This window comes from Thalia democratica, chromosome 4 (assembly GCF_965202585.1).
Source record: "Thalia democratica chromosome 4, ktThaDemo2.hap1.1, whole genome shotgun sequence".
NCBI classification, from domain to species: domain Eukaryota; kingdom Metazoa; phylum Chordata; class Thaliacea; order Salpida; family Salpidae; genus Thalia; species Thalia democratica.
The window spans coordinates 34,709,618-34,728,847 of NC_139168.1; the positions used below are offsets into that span (position 1 = coordinate 34,709,618).

The 19,230-nt window shown below is 24.4% G+C and overlaps 1 protein-coding gene across 1 annotated transcript; it reads left to right on the top strand.

Annotated features, from left to right (window-relative positions):
• Positions 1-879: 879 nt before the first annotated feature.
• LOC145834537 (transmembrane protein 135-like) lies at positions 880-9,030 on the top strand. Its single transcript, XM_082941984.1, has 12 exons — positions 880-1,004; positions 1,990-2,079; positions 2,460-2,493; positions 2,647-2,712; positions 3,015-3,061; positions 3,834-4,022; positions 4,501-4,576; positions 4,973-5,122; positions 6,227-6,370; positions 7,738-7,836; positions 8,102-8,169; positions 8,632-9,030. The coding sequence occupies exons 2-12, from the start codon at positions 2,048-2,050 to the stop codon at positions 8,774-8,776; spliced, it is 1,050 nt and encodes a 349-aa protein (XP_082798110.1). The 5' UTR covers positions 880-1,004; positions 1,990-2,047; the 3' UTR covers positions 8,777-9,030.
• Positions 9,031-19,230: the final 10,200 nt, after the last annotated feature.

The window sequence follows — 19,230 nt, forward strand, 5'->3', positions numbered from 1 at the left end:
AAGTTTTAGTTTGTTAAACATGTTTTATAGAAATTTAGAATTTTAAAATTTATAAATATGTGACGAAGTAATGATCTTGAAGATGTTTGTACAGTATTTACTGTACTAATATGTAGTTTAAGAGATATTTAAATTATTTTTTAATATCTATTAAAGTGAAAAAATCAATTGTTTCAAATTGAATGCAGTTTTGTTTAATATACTTTTTTCAGTTTAAAACTAGTCACAATGAAAGAAAAAAATATATTGTACAATAAGCTACCATTGTGCCACAGCGTACCTTTTACTTGCTATGAAGTTGCTCATACATGGACTTCAAGCTGCCCTAAAGCTAGTTTAATGGTTGCTCGAGATTCTATGAAATTTTCTCTTAAAGTTTATGCAACTTTCTATGGGGCAAGTATATTTTAAAATTTTATATTTATGTAGTAAGGTGTAAATTTATGTTTCAAAATTTTATTAAAAACATTTCAGAAAAAAGGTTGATAGTTTAATTGAAGATTTAATTATGTAAAAAAGTTGAAGTTAAAACAAAAATAGAACAAAATAACTATGTTGATTAAATAAATAAGAATTAAATCAATAGCAAATGTTTTAAGAAAAGTATACTTTCATTAATTCTGTCAAGCAAATTGTTTTTAAAGTTTGTAATAATAAAATAGTAAGTTTATTTGATATTCTTTAAAAATCAAGTTAAATCATAGAATACAATGTATTACAACTCTATAAATCGTGATATATGGAGTGACAATATCAGGAAAACTATTATTTACATGATTACAAAAAAATATTGGTTTTAATTTTAAAAGTCTTTACAAGTTTACAAATAAACTGTTTTTTTACTAATTGTTTTTTTAGACTACATCATTAATAAAATTACTCAAAAAGAAGAACAGAAAAAACTTTTTTGAATTTTTGAAATATCAGCTGAGTGGAATTTTACGATCAAGTATTTTTCTTTCATCAAATGGAACATGCTTTGTTTCATTCTTTTGTATATATAGGTTTTTAATATTTTTAAAATATTTTTGTCTATTAAAAGTGACCTTTCGGTTCAGAAAAGGTCTTTAAATCATTATTCCTTAATTCTTTTTTAAGGTTTTGAAGTTTACTAAAGTTGTAGTTATTCATTTAATATATAAAGTATTTTAAGTTTGTTTAGTCTGCTATACTTAAGTTTTAAAAATTTAATGAATGATTTTATCTGAAGTTGCTTTTTTTATTCGTTAAAAGTACAAAGAGTTTTATTCTATGGTGTTTTACAGTTAAAATATGTTTCTACCTTTTTTGTATATTTCATTTTTGCAACCAAAAACAGTCTGGAATAAAAAAAAGTCTGTCATAGAAAATTCAAAGAAAAAAATCAGTTAATATTAAACTATTTTTTGTATTATTTAAATTTTAATATACTATTTAGTTAATTTACTAAACTTGATATAATGAAGTTTTTATTAAACTTATTAACTGTGGTAATGTTTCATAACAAATTTACAAATAAAGTAAAATTACATATCAAGTATAAACTTCCTAACTTATATGTTAACAATACTTTTTATATGATTAAGTTACAAGTATGTAAAGTTTTGTCAAGTTTTACAGTTTTATTCTATAGATTATTTAGGACTAAAATAAATGTTTACATAAAACTAAGTCATTCTAGGAAAAAAAAATATATAAAAATAAGTATTTAAATAATAAATTTAAGTGTTTATTAACAAAAGATCCTAGTGAAACAGGTTCACTGGAATATAATAAAGCAAATTATACAGTAATCTTCCTTTATTGTACCAATATATGTTTCTGTGTGTTAACTAATTAAGACACTTCAACTGGGTTATGAATAGAGAGAATAACTTATTTGTTAACACACAGAAACATATGTTGGTACAATAAAGGAAGATTTGTTTTTATATAAAAATAGGTACTTTAAAATTAATTAAAACTAAACAGAATTTTATTAGTTTATCTTTTTACTATTATATCTTTTAGATATTTATTTGGAAGATTATACAGATGGCATAGCGCATTAGCTGGATTTTCAACTGGTATGTTGAGCATCATGATTGAAAGAAAAGAAAGGTTTGTATTATATTCGAATCAATTTTTTATATAAAAGTTAAAAGAGCTTAATATTTTTTGCATTTTTTTATATTGCGCTTAAGTATGCCCTGTTAACATTATAACTATGTTGTTTTGAATATTTAGTTAGAAATAATTTCAGTGCAATGCTGTTATTTACATTGTTATCGAAATCTAATACTAACTTTTAGTATTTATTTTTAGTGTTGAAAACAAATGCAAAATAATATTTATAGTGTTGTGTTTAAAACAAAAGTTTTGATTTAATTTCAACAATGAGTAAAAGCATATTTGTAACATTATTTTAACTTTTTAGTTTGAATTATTTTTTAGTTTGATAAACAAAAGTTAAATATATATAAATTTAAATTGATGTTTAGGCGTGGACCACTTGCTACATATCTCAGTAATTTAGTAAGTATTTATTGTCTGATATTTTAATGTCTCAGAAACTTTTATTCGTATCAATTTTGTTGTAGCTTGCTTTTGATTAAACTTTTCTGTTAACTGATTTGAAAAGCTAAAAGTACATTGAACAAATTTAAAACTACATAATCTAATATTTAGGCTCTCGAACTTTTGTTTAAAATGGCAAAGACTCGAAACTTTATCAATGGAATAAGAAACGGCGAGGTAAAAAAATATAATATTATTTTATGTAATTTAGTATTTGTTTATATATTTTTAAGGTTTTTCTTTTTAAAATGTTTATTTTGTAAGCTTTTTACTCTTAATATACACCTATAAGTTAGGTACTTAAAACTAAGTTTTGTAGATATAATTTCTGAAGTTTAATTTTAATGATAGTTTTTAAGTAGTAAGAAATATATATCCTTGAATATTTTTTTAATATAAACATCAAATAAAGTTTTAAAATTAAATTTAAACTTACAAAAATCAACACTTACTAAAATATAGAGATTATTATTTTGTAGGTGTTAATATTTTCTGTAGCAAGCAGTGGATTCCTTTCACTTTTTAGGTTTGTTTAAAAATTATAATGAAAGTTATAATTTGTTTTTTATAGATATTGTAAAAAAATTAAACATTAATAAGTACTACAATAGCAGCCTAATATAGTAAACACCTTTTAAATATAAGGTTGAAACACTTATTCTGTAGTTAATCTTGTTTTATTTAACTTTTGCTTATGTTAATCAGATTTTATAGATATTAAATATTTGTTTTTTAGGTTATTATACTATGAGCAAATATATTTAAAAAATTAGATAAAATAATTTGAAGTTTAGTTGTGTTATTGGCTATCACTGCATAATTTTTATATTTTTGTTACAAAACGAATATAGCCAAGAGCATGTAAAATTATTATTTTGACTTTTGCTTATTAAAAGGCAAGTAAAAATTTCATTTCAATCCAAAAAAACAAGTAATTAGTTTTTTCATGGTAATTTAAAACTTTTAATCAAAAATATTTTAGAATTGCAACTATACTAAATTAAAACCACAGACAATAAATTTTTTATTTGGTATTTTTTATTTTTTAATGGTATTTTTTTATTGAAAAAATTGAATTTGATACTGGGTTTATCAAAAAATATGATTGCAATACATTAACTTCATAGTTATTACAAACACAATAACATTAAAATTTTTAATTTTAATGCTGAATATTTCACTATATGTAGGCGGTATTATAAACAAGTTGTATTTAACAGCAAAAATTCAATTGCGTAATGGTTAAGTGTTTAAAATCATTAGTAACTTTTAAAGTATTATACATTATATTAATGCAGAAGAAAAAATGGACTATCACCAAGTTTACAGTCTCCTCTCGAGTTTGTAATGGGAAAGGATGAAAGTATATTAGAAAATATTGCCGTTGATAAAAACAAAGTTGGTGAACATAAAAAAGCAAGAAAAACCTCTGATAAAATATCTTTTATTGAAAAGTGTGAACGTGTTATTTCTTACATTGTAAAATTGTTAGTTAAGTTAACTATAATAATACTAAATTAAATTTTTGGGAATGTAAGTAAAAACCATTGCTAAAAATTACAGTATATTAAACTGTAAAATCAACAAAAATTATTAATTTTTAATGATATAACTTATATAAAATAAAAAAAACAAATGTGTATAAGTTTATTAAGAAATAAATTTTAAAAATTGCTTTTGCACTCTTTAACTTATTTTAAATTACTTTTCTTTTTGGTGTTTTTGTCATATTGTTTTACTTTGTATTAATTTATATTTAGTTTTATATTTAGTTTAGAAACTTTAAATAAAAAAAAAGTTCTCATGTTAATAAAAAAGTTAACGTAACAGTTAGAATTATATTCTTTAAGTAGAAGCTCATAGTATATTTGTAAATGCCAGTAGTTTTTATTCACTAAGAATCTTATCATTTCACAAGAAATCATTAAATTAAAATGTATTGATGTATTTTAACTGTATTTACAGAGTTTGCAGAAACTTACCTTGCGTTAAACACTGCACTTGCAAGCACAAAGATGGATGCATTCAGTATTCATTGCAGGTTTGCTTAATGTTATGTTCAGGTGATAGTTATACTAAGATAAAAATATAATCATTAACTAATTGCAAGTTTTTTAGTGGTCCTTGTTTATTTAAATACCTATATACCTTTACATATTGTTATTTAATTTAGAACTTATTTATAGCTATTGATGAATATGTGCATATATCATAAGTTACAGGCAATTGAAGCCAAGTTTTTACTTTTGCTTTTTTTATCTCAACTTTGTCTTTTCTATAAAAAAAAAGTGTTTTGTCTTAAAATTTTGGTTTCAAAACTTTTAGAAAAGTTGTTAAGGTTTAAAAAAAAATTTATATCTACTTATCTGATATTACCATGGAGTCTTTAAAACTTTCGATTATTGTACAGACTGATTACAGCATTTAAAACTTCCAGGGTTACATACGTCAGTTTGTTTTTGGATACGCCATAGAATTTGCACTTAATTTAATTAAAATAATAAAAACAAGAAGACTTAACTTCTCAAAACTAATAAAATCAACTTCATTAGCTTCATTTCTTGCATCTTATGCTGCTTTGTTCCGAGTAAGTTAATTTACTATCAACTTTATTTACTATTATTGTTATTTGAAAATGTTATTTTTTCGAAAACCAAGACTTAGCATATGTTATATACTAGAAGTAGAGTTTCTCGCAGTTACCAACTAAAATTAGTATGTTGAAAGTAAAACTAATCAAAAGGTAATCAAACTATTGGTATTTTTAAAGCTAATTTGATGTTAAATAAAAACAGTAAAAAAAACTAAATGACGTTAATTGAAAAAAAAAATAGTTATAAATCTTTTTTTTTAACAACTTTTTATTTATCAGATACTTACAATAGTTATTTTTTTAATTGCAAATTGTAATTATTTTTACGTTTGTTTCGAAACTAAAGAGAATAAGAAACCTAGTTTTTACATTTCAAGTATATTTTATAAATTAGAAAAAAAAGGATAACTGTTTTTAATGAATCTTAAAAATTGTACATTTTTAAATAAGGACATGAACGGGTATAACATAAAAGTCTAATTTGTGGCATAAACATAAATATTTTCAACCAACTTTTTTTCTAATAACTTTTTCAGAAAATACTCTTAAAAGTAATTGTTATAATCAGGTTTTCCAGAAAACCTGGAATTTGAAAATTTAGCCTAAAAAACCTAGAAAAACCTGGATTTTTTTACAATTTTATCATGTTGAGTAACAAAATTTCGGTTTGAAACAAAAAACCTATCCTAAAGATAAAGTTTTTTTGACATCATCAAAGTATTTTTTATTATTAAAAAACACATTTTAATTTACTTTCAAGTATCTTTTCATTGTTTTTATACTATTTAACACAGTTTCTTACCTTAAACTCAACTTTAAACTAGTTATAGACCCAAAATGTGTACTTTTGGAAACATGGTGAAATTTTAAAAACCTGAAGAAAATTTGCCAAAAATATTTGGCAACCCTGTATAATGCAATTTAAGTATACCAGTACAGTAATTAAAGAAATTAAAACTATTTTAGATGCTTAAGTCATGTCTGTTATTAAAATTGCTTGTAAAAGTGTAGCTAAGCAAGTGAAAACTTTTGATTTTTTTGTGGTATAAGTTACACAAAATTCACTAAAGTTTTTTTTATACACTAGTTATTTCACAGCTAAGTAACTGTTTGTTACGTTGGATTTTTAACAAAGACTCACCGACATTGTTTGGAGGTATTTCTGGTCTAACAGCAGGAGTGTCATTTGGCTATTATAAAAGCAGCACTATTGCTTTGTACTTTCTATGCAAATTAATTGAAGTTAGTTGCTTTTGTATTTGTAGTTTTTAGTAGCTTTTTTAAATATATTTTTTTAAACGATATTTAATGTTTTGTCTGTTTAAATGCTTAGGTTATTCTATTTAAATGTATAATTTTTTAAGCATACTAATTTGTTTATTTTATAACTTACAATTTTCCTAACTGTTTAAACAAAATAAGTTTCAACTGCCCTGTATATAAAAAAAAAATTCATTATTGGTATAAACACTTACATTTAAAAAAATGGTTGTAGCTAAGTATTTCTTATTGTTAGTATTAGTGATCTACTGAATTCACAGAACAAGACTCTCATAACATTTTTTTTTAATAAGTATTGTTTTAGTCTTTTCACAATATAATTATTTGGTTTTTACCTAAAATTCGTTCTAGAGAATAACTATAAAGTTTGATAAAAAATTTGCTTTATGAACCTTTATTTCTATCATCTTTGTTTTTAAACACTGGAGTGTATATACGATTATTTTTTGGTTAAGGAATGAACAATTTTCAGAATATTTAAGATTACACAAAACACGTATTGGTGTGACATGGCCATGAATTGACCTGTTTGTATTGGTCCAATTTTAAAGTTGTCATTGATTAGTATGCTACTACGGTGCAAATTAAAAGTTTGGATTTTCACTGAAAAGTTTTAACGTATATGGCTACGAGAATGATTTAAAACTAGTTGTATATCTTTCCAATAGAGTTAAATTGGTGTTTGTAGAAGTATTTAATACGGTGGATTTGTTTTTGTTCATTGATTTGCTTAGAGCTTGTGTATTTTAAGGGGACTATTTTTTTATTTAGTTTGATTACTTTTGAATCTGTTGAGTATAAAAAACTTTTATTTCTGAGAAAACACCTAAATCATGCTTTTTCCAAATAATTGAAATTAGAACCATATTTGATAGATCTATATTTTGTAGTTTTTATTTGACTTTAACTTCAATAAAAAAAAAAGTTTACTTAACATTTTTATTTAATGTAATTCAGCTTTGTTTTGTTATTGAAAAACTAATTATATTAAGTTATATTTTTTAACTCAGGTGTAGCAAACTTAGATATAAATGAAAGTTTTCGAACAGCAGTTTGATAGATTCAAGTTTAGATTTTTTAGTGTAACTAATAAATAATTTTTAACGATTATTTAAAAGTTAAAGTTAAGTTATTTGAATTTATATTAAACTTTTCAATTTTTTAAAACCTCAAGTCTCCAAAGTATACTCAATTAACATTCATTTTTAATTTTTTTATGTTCTGTATAAATGATTTTCAATTCTTTTTTATAAATACTTAATTGTGCAAAAAAAAGAAATCCTGATAAACTAATATATTGCGTTATAAAACATAAAAAATCATAATAGGTTCTTCTACTAAAAGGAGTTGACCAAGGTTATTTACCTTATGTGAAACACTTTGACTCTCTAGTATATGCATCAGCCCTTTCCATAGTTACTAGCGCTGTTAGTCTTTATTTAGTTTGGTAATTTTTAAATTTAAGCATGTTTTTTTTTGTAAAATTATAAAAGTAAGTAGTAAATTTACTTTAACTTTAAAATAAAATCTATGTTTTCCTAACTGAAATATGAAAAAGAACTCGTGTGAAACACTTGTGTTACTTTTATGTTTACAATATATACACTGTTCTTAAGGCTTAATACTTTCAAGACTTTAAAGTTTTCGAAGATCTTTTTTCTAATGTGTTCACTTAAATTTTCATTCAAACAGGCATGGTTAGAGCCTCACAATATAAGGCCCGGGTATTGGAATTTCTTACTTGGTGTCAGTGGCAATAAGTAAGTTTTAATTGTATAAAATTCTAAATTTTATTTGTGCTTCTTGTTTTATGGTTCAAAAAATATTTCAACGTTTTTAGTATGTTCAGTATTTTCGTCCGTTTGAAATTTATTGAAGTTTTATAGTAACAGTTACGTTTTGTTATACTACTAAACTTTAACTTTTTTAAAATCGTATCAGTTTAGTCAAAACAGAGTTAACTTTAGTTTTAAATATATCAAAGTAAATTAGGCTTACTTTAAAAAATAAACACATTTTTTTGCACCACTTAATAAATTAACCGCTGCTCAAAACGTTATTTTTGATATGAATTTCTTAATGCATTTTTGTTGATACATGTTTCAATAACTCTTAGTTCTAGTTTTAAACCATAGCTTGTATAAGGTTAATTTTTTAGCGCAACATGATTGCATTTATCACTTTCTGTTCACTTATTTTGTTGACAAAAAAAACACTCGTAGGTTTCAACTGATGTTCAGAAGTCTGACTCCTGAGTTCTTACCAGACCTAAACACTCTGTACATGGACTATGTTCCTAACTTACATCCGCAACACGTAAAATCGCAAAAAGTCATGGAAATTTTGCAAAAATTCGGCAAGCTCTAAAAGAAGACGTTTTTGTTATTGCTATACTAGGTTTTGTAATATTGCTTTAACTTAATTTGAATCTATGATCATGAGATTTTTGGTTTATAGTTTTTTAAGTTCTCTTACATATGATGAGATTATTTTTATCTACAACATACCTAAGTGCGAAAACTTACTTTTAAGCTTATGCATTTATTTTTAAAGTGTTTGTATTTTTAAGTAGTGTTCTACAAATTTTAATTAAGGTTGTAACTCAGTATTTTTATTTTCAAACGTTGCTTAAACGGTTTACCAACTCTTGCGAATATTTTTGTTTGAATAACTTTCTTGTTAAAAGAGTTAATGTACTTCTTGCAAATTCTTCTTAAAGTTTTATGCAATTTATTTGTTTTATTTTTATATACTTTTTTCCATTTATTTAGAATGTATATATTTTTATATCTTAATTGTTAAAATTATTCACTTTGTTTACTGATTAAATTTAATCAACTTCAAAATTTATTAACCTTAGACTATATTTTCTTTCAGTTTAAACAAGTTAAATATTTTTATTCGAATTGCATGTCTAAAGTCGTTAATTTTTGTTTGTTTAGTATAGTGTTTGTTTATATAGTGGAATATTTATTTGCTTAAAACAATGTCTTTTTCACGATCAAACTAATTAAACATTTTTCTAACATTATCCAAGAACAATTTATACTTGATGTTAAGGCTATCATTTCTCTTTTTATCTTGTTCTTATACCTATGCATATGAGATTATTTTATTAACTACTACTGAATTAATAGAAATGTCTATACTCTTTGTGTAGTTTATGTTTTTAAAAGTTGAAATAATAATATTCTATACATTTTTTATCTAAAATACATAACATTTCACTTAATTTTGTTTAAAACAGATGAAAAATATATAAAACTACAAAATATTTTTATTATTTCCCAAAGCTTTCAAAACTACATAAAAATGCTTATACCCACTAAAGTTTTACTAGATAAATAGAATTTGATGTTATATAGATTGTGTAATAGATAGTATGTTTGTTGTTTAAATTTGGTTACAAGTGCTTTATACTTTATAGGCAAAGTAAAAGTAGAACAAAATAAAAGTTATGCAATTTGTTAAACATATAACTAATAGTACAAGTTAATTGATTGTTTAGTACAAAAAAACTGTTGTTATACAAAACAACAGTATAAACCAACAAAATTATGAATACCTTAAGGAGCAGCCTGTAAAAGTTTTAAAGTAAATTATAAAAAAGCATTCAAAGATATTTTATGTACATTATACTGGATTAATTGTATATTAAAATGTTCTTTTTAATTAAGTAAAGAATGCGAAAATTTTCAAAAGTAAGTAATAGGTTACACATTACTACAAAACAAATGTAAAAACAAAAATATAGATTTGTGTTAGAGTTTTACTACAGCAATATTTTATTTAAAGTTAGTTTTTGTTTGTAGAAATCTATATATAATAGTATTTGCTTAAGTCTAAACTATAACTCGTAAGTAGTAAAGCTTTTAAACTATACTGAGATTAAAACAGTTACCACTAAGTTTTTACAGTTACATTTTAAAAAAATGTTTATATGTTATTTAAATTAAAACATACTTTCATAGAAACTTTAGTAGGGAAGTTTATGTATTATAAACTAAATGATCTTTTTTGACCTTAAAACTTTATTATTATGACAAAAGTTTTTAATTACATCATTTCTCTTGTTATTTTCTTAATTTTTTTTTATTAAACTGAAGTAATTTTAAGAATTTAGTAATTATTTCGAATATTATTAGTATACGATAAAAACAACTTAACTGAAAAAAAAATCGTTTAAGTTAAATAACATGATGTGAATATTTCTTTTGCAGCTTAATACTGCGTAGGTAACTGAAACGTTTAAATTATTTACTTTGTAACTTAGCTTTTTAAACCATTCATTTCGTCCATGTCAATACAAACAACTCGTTGTGGTATATAAATACCAAAAGATTGTTTAAAAAAATAAAGCTTGAGTCACATTAGAAAAGTAATTTTATCAAACTTAAAGGCAAAACTTGAAATAAAAATAGTCACAAATTTCTATTATATCTATTTCAATTCCAACAATGAATTTTTTTTTTGTTGAAACCGATTTGTGATACCATCTTAAATCATGACAAAAAACTTATTCCTAGACTCACTGATAACAAACTTAAACTATAATACTTTAAGATTGCCAAAATTAGAGTAAATAAATTGACTGTCTTAAATAATTGTCATATTTTAATTTATCTTTATTTCACCTGAAACAACAGTTCTTCTTTTTAAAGTTTAACTAACACATGACCTTCTCTTGTTTCTTTTACTTTTTCTAGTTATTCCGATTCATAAACTTTTATTTAAGGTTTTTGTAATTAGCACTTTTAATAAAGTAAACCTTTCCTCAATTCACATAATCAAAATTTAATTAGTAAAGTATATATAAGACAAGAAAAAGCACTGTTGAACTTCTTTTCTTTGTATAACCAGTTTTTTTTTTTTTGCAAGTGTTTGTATATAAATCCTACATTCTTTGAATAAAGAGTCGTATCATCAACTGAAAAGACAAACGTTGTTTACAAACAACTTTTAAGAACTGAATAACGAACCCAAAAATATTAAAGTAACTGATTGTTTTTTTACAATTTAATTGTCTTATATATACTTTAATATCGATTTATCACCTATATTTACTCCACACACTGTTCACTGTGTCCATACACTTATATTAAAAAGAAATGATAGTTACAACACTTATTTATTAAATAGTAGTGTTGGTAATTTCTTTCAAAACAGTGAACTTTAATTTTACTTTTTTTTAGATAAAATTAAATAATTAGTTTGTTACTAAAGTAAAAACAAACTGTTTTAAAAAAAAAAATCAACTAAAACATTCCAAACATATTTTGTGTGCTTAATTTAAAATTTCAATATTTTTCTCTTTATAAAGCTACAGAGAATTTTTCTCGTGAGCACAAAAAATAGATTAAAACATATTAATTTGTTACTAAATAACTCCTGACAAAGTATTTAAAAGTTTGATGTTTCTTACATCATTTAAAAAAAAGAGCATGAACATATAAAGAAAATTAGCTACTTAACATAAAAATTAATATAGAAGTATGACTTTAGTATTTTAATATTGTTTGTAGCTTAAATTTATGCATCAAATAAAGACTTTCCATCATATTTCCTTATACTAACTTTAACTTTTACTATTTTAAACAAATTAACAAAAAAAAATTAGCCTGAAACGATCGTTTTCTTTAATAATTCCGCTCAAGCAAGTATTCTTTTTGTGGATAAAATGGTTCCTTTTACACAAAAACTTTCTCTAAGATTTTTGATTAGTAATAATTTTCTTGTGTGAATAAAAGTAAAACCGTGTTACAACATTTTTTAAAAACTGCACAATTTTGAAAATTTAATGTCATTATATAAACATTCACTACTCCTACTAATATATTTATTGAACGACAAAAAAGTACGCTCATAATGTTTGGTCCTAAGATCTGGTGCACAAAAAAACCTTTTGGTTATCGAGTCGCACACCACAGATACCTTTTAACGGCTTGTCCATGACACTTTTTACAACAGATTTTGTTTTTACAGCAACTTGCTTATGAGAACTTCAACTATGTTTACTTCACGAATAAATTTTGTTTTTATTGAAGTTATAAATGATTTACATAATCTCCTCACATCACACTACAAACCAGGGTATCCCGAAGTGGAACAAGTGGCCCCCTTAGGAGCCATGGCAGATACTCAGGGGACCACGAGCAGCAAAGAGGTAAGAGGGGGGCCATGAGGTCATAATTTGAACTTACACTAGATAATCTTAAGTTGCAGATGAAGAGCAAAAAAAAATCTTAGGATTTTTAATGATAGTTCAAAAACTTACAACAGATATTCACGAGTTGCAGATGAAGAGCAAAATATAAGTCTTAGTTTTTTTTAATAGTAGTTTAGAAACTTACACTAGATATTCTTGATTTGCAGATGAAGGGCAAAATATAATAAAAAAGTCTTAAAGTGGTTCTGCGTAATCTTGTTGAAGGGGCCATGGCTTTTTTAATTTGTTTAAACGGGACCATTTGCAAAAAAGTTTGGGAAACCCTTCTATAAACAAACTATAATCGTCGTACGTCGGACAAGGGAAAGAAAAGAGTATCGACTGCACAGCATGTATAGCTTCTTTCAGTGGGGCTGCAAAATTTTTTGTTCAATAATAAAGTATTTTATGTAGTAGCTTTCAATATTAAACATTAGAAAATTACATAACTGTCTAAAATCAATGACATAAATTTTTTAAACTTTAAACAATTTAAAAATTCCAGTAAAACATAATGAAAATCTTGTTAAGTAATTCAGTTCTTTAGTATCGCTAAAATAATATAAATACGAACTTAATTCCTATTTTTTAGACAATGTTAAAATTTTGCCTTACGTTGTTAAGCCAGCACGAAATATTTGACACATAAGAAACTAAAAATGAAGGATTTATCAATAATATTAGTTTGTCTCAATAGTAGAAAAACATATTCAATGATATATTAATAAATTACTTTGTCAAGCAGCTCCAGTTAAAATAACTTGATTTGAAAATAAAATTTAGATCTAAAATAAATTATATTTTGAAAACAAACTAATATCAGACGTGAACAATCATTTTGAAACTTGATAAAAAAACTATGGATTCTCTAATATTGTCAAATTAAAAACAATATTTGATTTGGTCAAAGTTTCCAAAGTTAAAAATTAAACCCTTTAATTTGTAAAATGGTTCGAAAATAGTTCTTGAAAACACTTTTCATTGGCTAATTTCGAATAATAAGATTCCTTTTTCAAACTTTTCAATTTTTTTACAGTGACCTGCCAACTAGTCACGCACTTTGAACACAGCACAAAAGTGCGTACCCAACCGGTAACGCGTACCGAGGAATTTTGGTCTTAAATTACCTACAATAAGCCTAATACAGACATGTTAAAAGCAACTAAACTTTACTGACAAATGATGCTTAAAACAAAATCCCTCATAACAAAAATTTCATTATAAAAACAAAACATGTTTGTTAAAAGTTCATAAAAAGTCTTAAATTATTTATTAACATATGTATTTATATGTAAGATAAGAAGTAAGGTTAAAAGGCGTTAAATCCTGGAGACTATAAGCTAAGCTTATCGGAATATATACCACAGATGTTTTTGTTTTAAAACTTTATTCCGACTAACGGCGTTTCACTGCTCTTAAATAAATTTAAGAACAGATCTACGGAGTCTCAAAAATTCTTAGAGGTTTTTTGAGACTCCGTAGATCTGACTCCGTAGAGCTTTTTTGAGACTCTGTAGATCAAGTTAAATTTATTTAAGAGCAGTGAAACGCCGTTAGTCGGAATAAAGTTTTAACACAAAAACATCTTTGGTGTATTTGTAAAAAATCAGTCACAGTCTTATACGAGCACTTTGAAGAGATCTTTCATTTATCAAAAAACAAACATTTTTAATTCTTATTCAAATAGAATGTTTTTTAAAAAACGAAATATCTCTTCAAAGTGCTTGTATAAGAATGTGACTGATTTTTTTTTAATGGTTCTTACCATTTTTATTTATGTTTATCTAAAATTCAATCCTGTCCGGTCTTTAAAATCAAAAGAGGAAGACTACCTTCATCCCATTTCAATTGGTGTATTTGTATGTAAGTATTTATTTTGGCAACCGTTCAGTTCCAACCCACGCACTATTTCAACACGATCAATTTCCGTCACTTTTACACAGAATCACTTTTGCACGGAGAGTCATTTTTGCATAGTGTTAGTTTTGCATAGGTGATACTTTTTCTCGAATTATCATTTTTTATGACTGCAATTTTGCACAAAGCGTTCTGTTTGCATGGCATCAATTTTTACAGGTGCCATATTTAGCACCAGTCGTCACTTTTGAAAGACTTTTTTTTTTTTATAAAACTAAGTTGACCAAATTTATATAAACTAAATTATAAAAAAAAATCAAATTAAACTAAAATTGTACTAAAATAAAGTCTTATCTGTTTCAAAATCAATTACTTATTAACGTCTTAAATTGATTATCAATTAAAATAAGTTTAACATGAAATTAAAATAAAACTAAAATTAACCAAAAAATAATTGAAAATTAATTTGTTAGAGTAAAATAAGAAATAAGATAAATAAATAACCTGTAACACGATTATTATCATGAAAGTACGGACGACTCACGGAAAAAATTATTTAAATTATGTTTAGTTTTTTTGAACTAACTTTTATTTTTTACTTTAATATTAATTGTTTTTATACTACTAGGTCTAAAATTTAGACTCTGAATATCCACACTTTATTATACGCTGTTAAAGCAACATCTTTTTAAAAGAGGTCCTGATAGCATTATAACTTTTAAAGACAAGTTAACTGCTGACAATATAAGCAGTATTTTTTTTGCTTTGTAATAAATTAAACCAACAAAATTTATACCACATTTTAAACTTAGTATGAATTTCCATATTTAAGATTACTTCTCGCTAAAATAGTCCAAAAAATAATGTAGATAAGTTTAAATAATTTTACCCTACCATTTCAAATGTTTTATTTTATATGTATTAAATATAAATAGATTAAAAGCTGCATCGCCTATTTGAAAAACAAAAAAAAAAAGGTACAATAGAATAAGAATCAGTACATACATTTTACAACAAATAACTTACACGTTGTACGGTAGATTGAACTTGTAAAACATAGCCCTAATATAAAAAAAATGTATAACGGTATTTATATACAAACTTTGGTAAAAACTGTTTAGAAAGTTAGTAACTTTTCTAAATTATAGCTTTAAAGCACACGATACCGGGCAAAAAATAATAAACCAAAATACTTTAAACTGTTTATTAGACTAAACGTTACATTATGTTAAAACATTAAAATGTACCAATAGTTTTAAACTAAGTCTAAAAATGCTGTAAAGTGCATTAATATATAAGTTTAAACAAGTTTTTAAGCTGCAATAATAAATTAAACATTCTTTTTAATAAAAAGTAAAAAAAACTAATATAGTGTTAAAATAGCTTAAAGTAAGTAAAACTATCAAAATGTTGTTTTACTTTAACAAAAAAAAGTTTTAACTTATTCTTTCTAAAGATTCTTTACATTTGTACTATAACCACTGACCGATAGCTCGGTCGTAGTTAGGTTAGGTATTGTTTGTTTTGGTCCTTTGCCTTGGTTTGTGATCGCGTCATGCGTTTTATGTCGTCCATCGATAAGCGTTTGGACGACATGAGCTATTGAGTTATTTATATATATAGTATCATAAAACGGTCAAATGGAACGCTCGTTAATTTTAATGTATTGATTTTACTACTAAGCTGAGAAAACAATTTCAAGTGAATGGTGATTTATATACAACAAAAAACAAAAGACGGTAGTATGTGATAAATGAAGTAAAGTGATGCAGTTCTACTTGAACTGACTCGAGGTTTTCTAAAGCTTAGTGACTATTTGCTTGCTGAGATTTAAACAACTCGAACGATGTTCTATCTTGCTTTATTTATATAAATCCTCTGCAGTACTTCTACTACCTTGGCCCGTTCCATCAACAACAACCCGCACACCCAACCGAACATCTTTTTAACATACCAAGAAAAACTTTTTTTCCTCTCTTCTCTACTTATTTACGTCACGCGCAAAAGCCTTTCTGTAATTTTCCATTAAACTTATGTTAACTCATTTATTGTAATTTTCCACTTAAACTTATTTTTGACTCCTTCATAGTACTTCTAGAAACAATTAGTAAACTACTACTTGTTATACTACCTTTTCTACCATACATAATTGTTTTGTTTTTTTTCTGAGTACTAATATTTTTAAATGCTTTTTATAATATATAGCTTTTGAAACAGATAGAAGCTACTACCTGTTATAGTACAATTAAACTTAAAAGATTATAAATTAACATCGTTGTCAAAAGTTCTGGTTCGTGGATGTTTTTTTTTTTGCGTCTATGTATTATACTTTGTATTTTATATTTTTAATCGAACAAAAGTCATCTTTGAATTAATTTCTATAAAAAATTAAATGCTAAACAAACAAAGGTTTTTTTAATTTTTTCACTTTTAAAAATATGTTACTTAAAAAGAAATTATAAATAGCAAGAAGCATTATTTTAAGTATAGTTTTAGGTCAAGTTTGTTTTGATTTTAAAATACTTTATTCTAAATAAATTAAAGTTTTTGTGTAATAAAAGTTAATTATAGTACTTTTTAAGGTTAATGAAACTTAAAAATTGAACTTAAGGTTAATAAACTTAAGGTTAATGAAATATCACAATTTTTTCTTAGTATAAATATAAAAAACAATTTTATTTTCAACACATTGTTTTGCAGCTAAAAAGTTCGTTGCGTGCCACACCGGCAGTTAGTACTTAGTTAGAAATTATGTATTTAGCTAGCAGGTCATTGTTATTATAGAACTTATATTCAGTCTTAAAAAAAAGTTATACAATTTTTTTTTATGTATGTAAGATTTAGTTCTTTAAAAGGTATGAACTAGTTGTACTCTATATCAAAAAGTTAACTTACATATGTTAATTTCTTATAAACTATTTGTAAATAAAACCATAAGAAAAGGTTTTTTTTTGTTACGTTTATTCCAGTTTGTATTTCAGGGGACGCACACGATACAGGAAACCAGTCAAAACACGCCCTTGCAAGCGACAAAGTTTTACTAGACTTTAACGGTGCCGTCCCGTACAGTCGTCAAACCATTAAATTTCCAAAAATTTGTTTTTTCATGTTATTTAAATAAAAGTGGTTGCATTCATCTTCTTTTAATCGTTTTTATCTAATTTTCTAAATATGATAACGTAGTATCTGTATTCTGCGTAAGTTAAAGCTGATCACATCTTTACTTTAAACAATAAAAAAAATCAATTGATTAAAAACTGAACACGTAATTAAGGTTTAAGCACACGTAAAGTCAAAAAAAAAAATTTCAAAGTACTTTATAATGATTTTTTTTCTGTTCCAAAACTAAAAATTTTTAATTTAAAAAATTGTCTTATAAATTAAAATAGTTTTCACCAAAGCAATAAAATAAAGTTAATTAAAAATATATATTTAGGAACTAACATTTTTTTAACTTTTATGTCTAAGCTAAGTAGTAAGAAGTAAGAACTGAGTTAATTACAAAACATAGTAAGGTTTTCTTTAGTTATTTTAATAAAAAAAAGAAGCTGGAATATTTTAGTTAATTATAAAAATTTACATTTTTAAATAGTCCTTAAGTTTAATCACTATAATGTAATAAATGATTAGCAAAATTGAAAAATTAAAATTTTTTGTTCATGGTTTCTTCAATACTTTTTTTTATTCCAACATAATTGAAATTAATTTAAAAATTTTTACAGTTGTTACTCTATTTATTGTTTAGTTTAAGAGTGTTATATTTGCCCTAATATTTTTGCTTTAAGTTTTTTGCTGATTGAACGACAAAAATAGCCGGTCAAAAAGTTTAGTTCAAGCATTTTGTAAACAAAACTTTTCGGTCATCTAACCATAAACCATGAATAGAGCGTTTTGTATTTTTGAGGACCTATTATAATATAAAATTGTATTCAATAACTTTTAAAGATAGATTAATTTAGATGTAAAACACAGTTTTTATTTATAGTATTTTTTAATTTAAAATTTAGAACAGTCTAGCTAAGACAAAATATAATGGTTGCTGGTCTGATAAATTAAGTCAGTTTACTACAGTTTAGCTAAGGGGAATTAAAAAAAAACAAAAGTTTTTAATTTTAGTCTTCAAATTAAAAATATTTAATTTATGTAAAAAAAGCAGCATAAGTCAAAAATTTTATTAGAAAAATTTAAAGTGGGCCAAGTATATTTCAGAAGTGTAATCAGTGGTAATCACTCAATTATTTAATTTACAGTTAGTAGTATATATACTAAATTATACAGTTAGTAGTATATATATATATATACTTATATTAAAAGTTTTATAAAAAGTTCTGGTCGATAGTGCTTGACAAATTAAATTGGAGCTAAATATTTATCTAATTATATAAAACATATAATTTATACAGCTGTTTCACACATGAAATGTAAAATTTCATGTGCCCTCAGTAAGTTTCAGTTTCATAATAGTAAACAGAAATTTAGATTTTGAATAATTTTATATTAATTGTGACGTCGTAAATTAACAATTATAGCATATTATTTTAAATTCAGCTAACAGTACAATAAACTGTACCATTACTACGTCACAATTATTATAAAAAATTTCACAATCTAAATTTCTATTTACTATTATAATAAACTGTAACTTACTGAGGAACACATGAAATTTTACATTTCATGTGTGAAACAGCTGTATAAATTATAGTTTTTATATAATTAGATAAATATATATACTTATATATATATTAATCTGCTGGACATG

What these genes read in the sequence shown, in the direction of transcription:
- LOC145834537 (XM_082941984.1), top strand. Translation starts at nt 2,048, where the DNA reads ATGTTGAGCATCATGATTGAAAGAAAAGAAAG. An exon ending in CTACATATCTCAGTAATTTA is followed by an intron (nt 2,494 to 2,646) that starts GTAAGTATTTAT and finishes TCTAATATTTAG; the next exon opens with GCTCTCGAACTTTTGTTTAA. An exon ending in GCATTCAGTATTCATTGCAG is followed by an intron (nt 4,577 to 4,972) that starts GTTTGCTTAATG and finishes TAAAACTTCCAG; the next exon opens with GGTTACATACGTCAGTTTGT.